Source organism: Ruditapes philippinarum, unplaced genomic scaffold (assembly GCF_026571515.1).
Source record: "Ruditapes philippinarum isolate M1 unplaced genomic scaffold, ASM2657151v2 ctg4483_1_1_1_1, whole genome shotgun sequence".
In the NCBI taxonomy this organism is placed as follows: Eukaryota; Metazoa; Mollusca; class Bivalvia; order Venerida; family Veneridae; genus Ruditapes; species Ruditapes philippinarum.
In genome coordinates this window covers 14,536-27,349 of record NW_026864675.1, presented here as the reverse complement: position 1 = coordinate 27,349, position 12,814 = coordinate 14,536, and the positions used below count along the sequence as shown (strand labels likewise).

General features: G+C 32.9%; 1 protein-coding gene across 1 annotated transcript in view; it reads left to right on the top strand.

The window, feature by feature from the left end:
- Nucleotides 1–12,814, top strand: part of LOC132726447 (protein mono-ADP-ribosyltransferase PARP14-like) — a 60,631-nt gene that overhangs the window by 39,535 nt on the left and 8,282 nt on the right. Inside the window, exons 13-20 of the mRNA XM_060711761.1 lie at nt 387–490; nt 941–1,174; nt 1,858–2,079; nt 2,387–2,489; nt 4,352–4,525; nt 4,932–5,123; nt 6,590–6,787; nt 9,399–9,583. Of these exons, the coding sequence (XP_060567744.1) occupies nt 387–490; nt 941–1,174; nt 1,858–2,079; nt 2,387–2,489; nt 4,352–4,525; nt 4,932–5,123; nt 6,590–6,787; nt 9,399–9,583 (1,412 nt within the window). The remainder of the gene's footprint in view (nt 1–386; nt 491–940; nt 1,175–1,857; nt 2,080–2,386; nt 2,490–4,351; nt 4,526–4,931; nt 5,124–6,589; nt 6,788–9,398; nt 9,584–12,814) is intronic.

Here is a 12,814-nt window from a genome sequence, read left to right as displayed (position 1 = left end):
TATGTAATCATTAAAATATATGCATTAATTTCTTATTGTAAACTTTGACTTAAACTTTATAGAAAATAAATTTTTTATTACCTCCCTTTATTTACATGAAATGTTAAATTCTGTAATATCTTTATAAATAATGCTTTTTTGAATCTATAATATTGATAAATCTTAATTTGAGCATCATATTTATAGAAAACTGATGTAAAGTGCTAATATTTTATTAAGAATTCTGCATCACCAAGTTTATTTTTTTTTTTATTAGACAGAAAGTATTATCAAGTGTTGTCTAAGTAATTAACTAATCTCAACCTCAAAAATACATATTTTTCAGGTAGAGAGTTATATGCATGACTAATTTACAAAAATAATGTTCCTTTCTTTTGTTTTGTTAGAAAGTACAGTGTATAGAAAACCACGCTCTGAGGAGCAGAAAAACAAAGAAAAACAGAGAAAGATTACCAAAGAGGTTAAGATTGGAACGCTAGCATTAGAAAAGGTTAAACAATTATTTGCTTGGGTTTCCAATTTGAGACCAAACGAAGTTTAAATACAAAACCCACTAAATTGGCATCAAATGTCTTAAAGAATTACCAACTTCAAACAAGCAGAACTCTATGATAAATTTAATTTATTTAGATCATTACTGGAACATTTTCCTTGTATTTTCTTTCTTTGTTTTGTTATATTTTTGTAATACATTTTGTATTTTTCAATTTTCTTTTAAAGCAATGAGATAATCTGATTTCATCAAGTATGTTTATCTATTACGGGCTTACACGTTAAGAATGATTTAAGATCTATCCTGGTTTAGCACTTAAGTTATGAAACATTGTTATTACCGAAGTTTATATTACAAGTTTATCTATGTGATATTATTTTATATATGAATTTTTTATTGAACTTTCTGCAGTTTTTGAAATTTTGTCATGAGATATTTCATATTCAGGTTGATGTAATTGTGAACTCCACCAACAAAGATCTTGATATGTCTCTTGGGGCAATATCTCGTTCGTTACTGAAAGTAGGCGGTGACGCTATAACACAGGAATGTAAGACAAAGTATCCTGATGGGATAAAGCCTGGTCGGTTGGCTGCAACTACTGGCGGGTCATTGGCATGTGCAGAAATTTTTCACGGACTTCTTGTTAAATGGGATGGCGGACAAGGACATGCGGAAAATGTTTGTCTTTTTTATATAATAAACAGAAAGTCTTCTTTAGATTAACTTATTCTTATAAGGGTAGATCGCTGATTAGCAATACAAAAAGATGAAAAGGTGAAAGATACTTGCTCTATTTTATCTTTATTTTCCTTAGGGTAATTAATTCATATAAGTGTAGATCGCTGATTAGCAATACAAAAAGATGAAAAGGTGAAAGATACATGCTTTATTTTATCGAGTCTGTTCGTAAGACACCACGCAACATCTATTAGTTTTAAAAATGTGTATAATGTTAATTCTCTGGAAAATTAATTTACAGTGTTATTCAATTTCTTTAACAAATATTTAACTAAAGTACAAGACTAAAGTAAAATATTTGTTAAATCTTTCACTTTAACAATTTGAGAAAACATTTTAAAAAAGATGTGTGTAAATTGTCAAAATAATATATCTATGTGCAAGTGTTACATATAACAGTGCAACATAAGTATTTTATCAAAGAATAATTGTCTTTTCAAATGATGTTGTATATCGAAAATAATTTATTAACCCTGTTATAGAAAATCATCTCAAATACGATATAGGCTGGATATACTAAATAACAAGTACAAATACATTACAACATAGAATTAATTTAATTTGTTCATTTTGTCTAAAATCATTAAGTATTTTAATTGTTATTTTTGTATAATCTGCTCAAGGTGATGGAAACCTTTGTGAGGAGTTGTCTTGCCCTGGCGCATACGCATAATTATTCTTCAATAGCGTTTCCAGCTCTAGGGACAGGTGCGCTGGGGTTTCCAGCAGATGTTGTTGCTAATATCATGTTTAATACAGTGGACGCTTTTGAAGCCAGATACCCTGACACAAGTTTGAGATTGGTTCGGTTTGTTTTGTGGTCAGAAGACAGAGTTACTGCCAAGGTAAATATCTGACACACTATAGTAAACTGTGTAAACATTTTAACGGAGTTTTTATAAACTGATATGAAACTTTGAATTTTCACTTAAGACATAATAAAAAATGTGTAATCAATTTTAAATATTAATTTTATAAGAATTTATGGTATTCATATCTCAACTTTCTTTATTCATTAAGCCATAATAAGTAAAATGAAACAACGAAAATTCTACGGCAGATGCACCAACCTTAAACACTATTATTATTAATGTTCGCGTTTTCTTCAGCTGTAAGAAATATACTTGAACATGTTAATTTAACAACTCACAGGCTTTTAAAGACGTCGAGTCGAAATCAGGTGGCACAAAAAGACCAAGTAGTGCATTATATAATTACAGCCGATCGGAAACTGCCGAAGAAGTAATTGTCAAAAGTAAGTTAGTTATTTTGGTTTGATTGATAATTGTCATTTAAATGCATATATGTTTTATGTATTTGAGTTGGAATTTTATATGGGAATAATGAATCCAGACGAATGATTGTTAATTTATTATGGGGTCATGATTGTTAATTTATTATGGGGTCAGTTAATTTAATACAGAATCTAAATGAATTGCAAGCTGATAAAGGTTACCATCCATGAACAGGCTCGATCAAGCATTGCAACATTTTCAATTTTGCCATGTTAGGCTTTCTTTAGGGATTCTTATTTTCTCTATTTTGTTAACAAACAGCAGAATGTCTGTATACACAAAAGGGATTCTGTTTTTCTCTATTTTGGAGTATGTGTATCTAAATGGTTAGCCACTGTATAATATGAAAGGAAATATCAACAAGGGTGAGCGACATTCACTAAGAGCTGTCTCCCATGGAACACATGAGGCTTTAAAAAGCTGCATTCATACTCTAATTACCAAGTTTGTCCAAATCATGATTCTTGGGTCATAATTGGTTTTGAATAGATTCATAGAAAAAAGATATTGTTGTCATGTTATCTTTTACCTACTCTTCCAAATCTTAATGTCTACAGCTTAGATATTTGAGTGAATCATTTTCTATCTTTACCTTAATCACGGTCCTTTAAAATTCTTCTAGCCTAGCTTGGTCCTTAGATACTTTGTGTAAGGCATTTTCTATTTCTTAAATCGCTCATTGGCAATGTATTTTCAGAAAAGTGGTCTAGGTTCAACTTGACCCCATTGCTCTTGTTCTTGTTAACTATGTATATTAGAGAAAACAGAATCCATAAAAAACACCCAAAACGACAAAATGTTGAAGGCTTGTTTTGGGTGAGCCTGTAATTTAATTAGCTCTTATACATGTATGGTGGACATTTCTAGTATTTCCTAAGAAATGTTGATAGATAGTTAAGTAAAGATGAATACTTTAGGAGATAAAATGATTTCTTTTTTATGCCCCCGCCATATGATGGCTGGGGCATATAGTGTAACCCTGTTCAGTCATTCCGTCCTTCTGTCATCTGTTTCCGTTCATTATCTTAGTAACGGTTGCACACATTCACCTCAAATTTAAATATGGATATGCCATGAGAAAATACAGGTCAAGTTTGAATTTTGTCATGGTTCGATGATTTTTGGCAGAGTTATACCCCTTTTACTTTTCAGTAAATTTTCAGTTCCCATTCATAACCTCTCCAACAGTTGTACATATTCAACTCAAATTAAAAATATGGATATGTCATAGAAATGCAATGGTCAATTTCAAATTTGGTCATTGTTTGATAATAGCTGACAGAGTTATCCCTCTTGAACTTTGAAAAAAAATCAGAAATTTTAAGTTTCCGCTCATTATCTCCCCAATGGCTGTACACATTCAACTCATTTGACATAAAGATACATCTGAGGAATAAGCAGTTCAAGTTTGAATTTGGTCGTGGTTAAATGATTTTGAACAAAATTATCTTTCTTGTATGTTGAACATTTTTTAAATTTTCAGTTTCAGCACTCATACTTTTGTGGAAATGTATGTAGCCATTATTTTGGCTACAAATATGCAAAATGCAATTTACAAAAGGTTAACACTGAATAGTTTCAGTGCCTTGAACTTTGTATAAAAATGATTTGTGTTCACATTGAATAGTTTTAAGGGCTTTGAACTTAAAATGAAAAAAATAATTTGTGCAAACAATTTTGGAACTAAATGTTATAACATCTGAAATTTTGGCTGCATGCGGGGGCATCTGTGGCATGACGACACATTTCTTGTTTTATATGCACATTGAATTGCTAAGACATTTTCAGTTGATTATTTTTTGTCATATTTTCTCATATTAAGATAAAGGTTATAGCACAACGGTAGGTTCTGTGACAGTGAGTATTGTAAAAGATGATCTGACCACATTAACGTCTGGAGCGATTGTAAACAGTACAATGGACGATCTAAATTTAGACAGTGGTGCCATCTCTAGGGCAATCCTTATAGCAGCAGGGCAGACAATTCAACGAGAGGGTATTTACTTATACAGTCAATAAAGTTTATTTACAAATTTTTAGTTACTTTTGTCAACAAAAGCAAATCATCGATGTGTCATTTCATGCATTAAATGAACCTTAGATTGCAGAACTTGCTTATCTTTTGAATTGCTTTTCCATTTTCAGCTTTATTTACATTTTTGGTTGACTAATAGTTATGATAATGTTCACCGGAATTATAATATACCTATATTTTTAAATCTTCATAATTGTTAAACATGACAAATTCTACTTTGACTGGGCCATTAAGAATAGAAATTTATGAAATAATCTAATTTTTTAATCTTATTTCTAGATATGTTTTGATGATGTTAATCATGTCATTTATGTGGTTTCATTTTTATTAAAGAAGGAAATTATGTGTTCATCTATATGTATTTTAGCACTGGCAAAACGAGAATACTTTTTAGCGAATGGCTTAGTTGTGACTGGGCCTGGAAAATTAATGTGTCAGTCAATCATCCATGTTAGGGCAAGAAACACTTTAAACACGTGGGCAGATACTATTTGGAAATGTTTGAGTGTGGCAGAGCAATTAGGTTTAAACTCAATTGCCTTCCCAGCACTTGGAACAGGTACTGTTCAGGATTTATGTTTCCTTCTTTGTGTTATTACCAGTACTGGTTTCCTAGCAGTTTCCGTCCCCTAGCAGTTTTCCGGCCGTTTATCATTTTCGTCCAGTCAGTCTATTTTTACCGGCAAGGCATCCTCATTATTTCATCAATCAGAGAGACATTTGTTTTCTATGCTAAACAGCGTTTAAAATAGTACAACGATTAATATGTTTTGAAGTTTTGCCTGTTATTTAAAGTTGCATAAGAGAACTTGCGACTTTCAAAAATAACCAACACCTGGGGAATTCTAGTTTGAATATCCATGAGCAATAACTAAGACTCCATTTTAGGTAAATCAATACTTCGGAAAACATTTCTGCAGATGACACGGAAAAGGTTGGGAAGTTCTGTTTGTCTGATAAAACCACCTTAACATTGCTTTATGGTACAGAATTATATTCAAAATAAAAAAGGTCCGGAAAACTGCTATGAATTTTTGAATAAAGGTGAAAAAAGGTGATACGTTTCAGGCCTGTATTCAAATTAAAAAGTAAAATGAAAGTGCAACATTAAACACATGGCAATGCTGGACAGATACCTAACTTTGTTCTGTCAATTTTTGTACCCCTCCGTAAACTGATTTTTATTTTATTTGTTAAAAAGTGCAATTTATGGCCGGAAACTGCTAGGAAACCAGTATATAATGGTAATTTTTATGATTCCTTTTTGTAACTTCTAATTTGTATTGTTGTAAGTATTTCCCTTTCACATGAATTTATGAACTTAGCCGTGACAATTTTGCACTTATGTAATATATGTTGTAGCAAAGAAAGCATTACATTTTACTTTGATGAGTTGCATATATATGATTGTCTTTTATAGTGTTAATGAAGCTGGTGTATGTGGGACAAGGTCATTATATTGAGATGTTGATATATACTTTAGACTTGAAAATTGAAGTACATTTTCAAATGTTAGCATCTAAATGAAAGTAAATTTATTTCTCCAATATCTGCATCTGTGTAAACTGTTTGAATGAGAATTTTTGTGAGAGACATCATAATTATATCTAAAATGTACGATAAGGATAGGAATACTTTCACTTCTAAATTAACCCACACTAAAATTTATTTAAACAAAACCATATCAATCAAGACTATAACAGTCAGTTTATTGTCCGAATGTATTGCCAAAAAATAAATAAAATGAAATTGCGGAATGTCATGACTGATTTTTTCATTTAAGATTATTCAGTTTGTTTATATTTCATAAACAATTAATCTGAAACTATGAAAACATCTTTTTTAAGTTCCATCAAATTTTGTTATTGCAGCTTTTTGTTGCTCTGACACTTTAGTTGTTCATGTTGAAGGTACACTTGTGTAGATACGCTTTGAATTCGATGAATTCATCCCTTCAAAAAATAAATTATCTTTCATAGTCAATCAGAATAAACAAACACAACACTTTGCTTATCAAAAATTCAGGTGGAAAAGGCGTGGCTCCTGAACGAATGGCTAAAACTATGATTGAAACGTTCCAAAATTACATAAAATCTCAAGACTTTAAAAGATGTATAAAAACAATCAGAGTTGTCATATTTGATGAGAAGATGCTAGAATTGTTCATATCGGAAATAAGAGCAATCATGGAACCAGACAAGGCACCAAAAAAGAAAGGCTTTTGTAAGTATTTTCAATCAAATATGACATTATCACTTGAAGGTAATCAAATTAGCATCTTCTCTAATATGAAATTAGGCAAAGCCTATGAACGGGGAAGTCGTTAAAATTTTTTTTCATTCTTTCCGTTTTAAAGGTGTCATTCGATATTTAATGCATCGCTTCCGTTTTCACTCGGAACACTCGGCGATTATTATAAATCCGAAAAGTTGAGTATTGTTCCGTTATCGGAATACCCCGCCTATTATCTTTGAGTTACATTGTAAATGGCGGCGCCCGACTAGAACTGACACTGAAATTTCATTGATAGGTATAGAATTTTATATATTTTTGGCCGGGTTGCACAGGTGCAAACCCGGGTTATAGTATGGTGAATGTCGGGCGGCGGGCGGGCGGTGGGCGGCGGGCGATTGGTGAAAAAATTTTCGTAAAAGTTTTCTCAGCAACTACTTATCACAGCCTCATGATATTTGTTATACAGCATTGACACATGGTCCCATACCGTGGGATTCGATTTCAGGTCTGTCGCTCATCCACTTCCTGTTTATCCACTTAGTTAAATTAGTTAGATTTTTCAACATCAATGGTAGGAAATTTTCGTAACAGTTTTCTCAGCAACTACTTATCACAGCCTCTTAATATTTGGCATACAGCATTGATACATGGTCCCATACTATGGGATTCGATTTCAGGTCTGTCGCTCATCCACTTCCTGTTTATCCACTTAGTTAAATTAGTTAGATTTTTTGACATTAATGGTCAATGGTAGGAAATTTTCGTAACAGTTTTCTCAGCAACTACTTATCACAGCCTCTTGATATTTGGCATACAGCATTGACACATGGTCCCATACGGTGGGATTTGATTTCAGGTCTGTCGCTCATCCACTTCCTGTTTATCCACGTAGTTAAATTAGTTAGATTTTTCAACATCAATGGTAGGAAATTTTCGTAACAGTTTTCTCAGCAACTACTTATCACGGCCTCTTAATATTTGGCATACAGCATTGATACATGGTCCCATACTGTGGGATTCGATTTCAGGTCTGTCGCTCATCCACTTCCAGTTTATCCACTTAGTTAAATTAGTTAGATTTTTTGACATTAATGGTCAATGGTAGGAAATTTTCGTAACAGTTTTCTCAGCAACTACTTATCACAGCCTCTTGATATTTGGCATACAGCATTGACACATGGTCCCATACCATGGGATTCGATTTTAGGTCTGTCGCTTATCCACTTCCTGTTTATCCACTTAGTTAAATTAGTTAGATTTTTTGACATTAATGGTCAATGGTAGGAAATTTTCGTAACAGTTTTCTCAGCAACTACTTATCACAGCCTCTTGATATTTGGCATACAGCATTGATACATGGTCCCATACTGTGGGATTGGATTTCAGGTCTGTCGCTCATCCACTTCTTGTTTATCCACTTAGTTAAATTAGTTAGATTTTTTGACATTAATGGTCAATGGTAGGAAATTTTCGTAACAGTTTTCTCAGCAACTACTTATCACAGCCTCTTGATATTTGGCATACAGCATTGACACATGGTCCCATACTGTGGGATTTGATTTCAGGTCTGTCGCTCATTCACTTCCTGTTTATCCACTTAGTTAAATTAGTTAGATTTTTCGACATTAATGGTCAATGGTAGGAAATTTTTGTAAAAGTTTTCTCAGCAACTACTTATCACAGCCTCTTGATATTTGGCATGCAGCATTGACACATGGTCCCATACTGTGGGATTTGATTTCAAGTCTGCAGCTCATCCACTTCCTGTTCACATTAATGGTCAATGGTAGGAAATTTTCGTAACATTTTTCTCAGAAACTACTTAAATCACAGCCTCTTGATATTTGGCATACAGCATTGACACATGGTCCCATACTGTGGGATTCGATTTTAGGTGTGTAGCTAATCCACTACCTGTTTACCTCCTGAATTAAATTTTCGACATTAATGGGTCAATGGAAATTTTTTTTCGTAACCTCACAGCCTCATGATATTTGGTGTACAAATGCAACCCGGCCTTTTCTGTCTTTGACCCATTTTTTAATTGTTCTTTTATTTGATTTTCTTTTAAATATACACGTGTTGTCTATAGCCGGGCAAGCCAAAGCCCGGGCCCGCGAAGCTTCGCGGGCCCGGTCTTTGACTTCCCCGTATTAAGCCACAGACGAGGTAAGATATTTTACTGAAATTTTAAAATTCACAATTACATAACAAATGGTATTGTGCTTACTTATTTAAATAATCATTAAGATGAACATTTTTTTTTGTTTTGAATACTTGTGTTCTGTAATTTATATTTTGTTGTGTTTATAATTTATTTTTTTTTCCTAAAAACAAAACGAAATGTTGATTATGTAATGGATTGAAAGTTTGACATTTGAAAAATTTCTCCTTGTGACTTGATCACAACTTAAAGTAACAAATATGACATGCATTCTTTGTTTTATGATTATCTTTGTCTAATGTACTTAGAATGAACCTTGAAGAGGAGCTCGAACCTTGAAGAGGTTATCGGATCATGTGTTTAGGTCAACAACGATCAAAGCCCCTGAGAACGAGGCGTTTTTTTCGTATGTAGCGCATTTTGTCTTATTTTCAGTTTCAGATTTAAAGTTTTGGGAAAAAACACCCCAAGTAACAGCACCAGTGCCAAGAACTACGTTTCATATATACTGTGAATCTAAATATCAGATTGATAGAGTTGCTGAGAAGGTGGATAAAATTCGCAGAGAAAACGATGTGTTTGTTAAGAAGGATGTATTTGACCAAATGGAAGAAACTCAGGTACAGTATTCTTACTTTTATAACATTTTGATGTACATGAAATTGTGTATTATACATACAATAAAAATACAACCCATACTATAGCATTTAAACAATTAGATTTACAGTATCAATATTTTAACAGTACATTGTATTTATACTTAGATACGGGTATACAGTATCCATATCAAAACATTTATGACTCTTTAGTGTGGAGTTTTTAGCTCACCTGTCACAAAGTGACAGGGTGAGCTTTTGTGATCGCTTTTCGTCCGGTGTCCGTCCGTCCAGCTTCCGTCCGTCCGTCCGTAAACTTTTACTTTAAATGACATCTCCTCATAAACCACTAAGCCAATTTCATCGAAACTCCACAGGAATGTTCTTTGGTGGTCACCTTTAAAAATTGTTCAAAGAATTTAATTCCATGCAGAACTCTGGTTGCCATGGCAACCGAAAAAAAACTTTAAATATCTTCTTTTAAAAAACCCAAAGAGCTAGAGCTTAGATATTTGGCATGAAACATCTTCTAGTGAGTGTCTACCAAGATTGTTCAAATAAAAGCCCTGGGGTCAAAATTGGCCCCGCCCAGGGGGTCATTGATTTTCCCTATACGCATATAATAAATACTTAAAGAATCTTCTTTTAAAGAACCCAAAGAGCTAGAGCTAAGATATTTAGCATGAAACATGTTCTAATGGGTGTCTACCAAGTTTGTTCAAATAAAGGCCCTGCCCAGGGGGTCATTGATTTTCCCTATATGCATATAGTAAAAACTTAAAAAATCTTCTTTTAAAGAACTCAAAGAGCTAGAGCTTAGATATTTGGCATGAAACATCTTCTAGTGAGTGTCTACCAAGATTGTTCAAATAAAAGCCCTGGGGTCAAAATTGGCCCCGCCCCAGGGGTTCATTGATTTACCCTATATGCATATAGTAAAAACTTAAAAAATCTTCTTTTAAAGAACCCAAAGAGCTAGAGCTAAGATATTTAGCATGAAACATCTTCTAATGAGTGTCTACCAAGTTTGTTCAAATAAAAGCCCTGGGGTCAAAATTGGCCCCGCCCCAGGGGGTCATTGATTTTCCCTATATGCATATAGTAAAAACTTAAAAAATCTTCTTTTAAAGAACTCATGGAGGTAGAGCTAAGATATTTAGCATGAAACATGTTCTAATGGGTGTCTACTAAGTTTGTTCAAATAAAAGCCCTTGGGTCAAAATTGGCCCGCCCCAGGGGTCATTGATTTTCCTTATTTGTGTATATCAAAAACTTAAAAAAATCATCTGTGAAAAAACCCAAATAGCTAGGTTTTAGATAATAAGCATGAAACATCTTCTAGTGTGTGTCTACAAAGTTTGTTCAAATTAAAGCCCTGGGATAATAATTGGCCCCGCCCTGGGTGTCATTGATTTTCCTTATACAGTTGACTCTCAATAAGTCAAACTCGCTTTACTCAAAATTCCGCTTGAGTCGAAGAATTTCTAAAGTCCCGTCAAATTTCCTTCTTTATCTTTGTATTTTAACTCCGCTTAGGTCAAATTTTGACTTACCGAGACTCCTGTTTAGTCGAAAAGAAAATTTGGACCCGTCAATTAAAGTCCAACATATTTTCATCTCAATTAGTCGAAGTGTGAAATCAGCCGACTGATCAAAGGTCAGAGACATCAAGGTGAGATGTTGTCACTCGTGATTAACACGTTTCATAGAAATTTTTAATTTACGGTCATCATGTATTATTAACACGTCGTATAAATGGCTTTAATCCGTTTCAGCACTTAATTGGTTTTAACAGTTAGATAACTAAATTAAAATTTGATTAAATTTCTTTAAGAAAGTTGACTCGTGCCAGTCTGACGGGTGTTAGTCAAATAACAGCCTAGGTATTGATGTGTGTTATCAACGTAAATAACATTTGTATAATTAATGTTCCGTCATTTTGCATACATTAATTTGTACTTCCAGTTCACGATAGTTGCTACTTTCGTTTACGTCCGATGATCAATTAAATCAAATATAATTGTGTGTTTATGTTTCACAATTAATATACATGTATTAAATTTTGAATGATATATTTTTGTTTATTTATAATTCGTAGTTGTAAGTGATTTACCGTCATTTCAACGGTTAAATATTGCAGCATTGTCGCTAACAACAATAACAAACCTACTTCTTTGCACATTTTATCAGGCACATGTATATACATGTACGAATGTCAGCGTAATGGCGGCAGTTCCACGTTACTCGAATTCCGTTTCTCTCGAAGTAAAATGCCCAGTCCCTTGGATTTCGAGTTACCGAGAGTCAACTTTATGTGTATAGCAAAAACTTAAATCTTCTTTGAAAAAACCCAAATAGCTAGAGTTTAGATATTAAGCATGAAACATCTTCTAATAAGTGTCTACAAATTTTGTTCAAATAAAAGCCCTGGGGTCAAAACTGGCCCCGCCCCAGGGGTGTCATTGTTTTTAACTATATGTGTATAGTAAAAACTTAAAAAAATCTTTATAAAAAACCCAATGAGCTAGAGCTTAGATGTTTAGCATGAAACATCTTCTTATGGGTGTCTACCAAGTTTGTTCAAATAAAAGCACTGGGGTTTAAACTGGCCTATATACAGGTGAGCGGCCTCAGGGCCATCATGGCCCTCTTGTCATAGTTTTATGATAAATTATGACATTTTGGCTTATTATATCCATATTTTAACAAATATGAACTCAAATATTTTTTTTTATCTATACTGTATTAAATACAACCCAAAATATTTGGTTTATTATTTATCCATTCTTTAACAAATATAACCCGAAAGATTTGGCTAGTTGTATATATACATTAGCAAATATAACTCAAAATATTGTGTTTATTGTATCAATACTGTAGCAAATGTTGCCCAAAATGTTTGGTTGATGTATCCATAATTTAAGAAATATAACCTGAACTATTTTGTTTATTGTATCTATACTGTACGAAATAAAACTTAAAAGATTGAAAAACAAAATCATACTATAACAATTAATAATATCTAGATTTACCATATCCTTAAAAACACACAGTGTTAGGTGTGCAGTATTCTATAAATTTACAGTATCCATACAAAGTCAATTATAACTTTCTGGTGAACAGTATTCATACTTTTAACTACTATGATATATAATAAGACTTTGGGGTACTGACCTTAAAGAAGTCAGTGTGTGATATTACATTTAGATGAACAGTACCCATACTTTAAGTATAATAACACTAAGATGTATACAA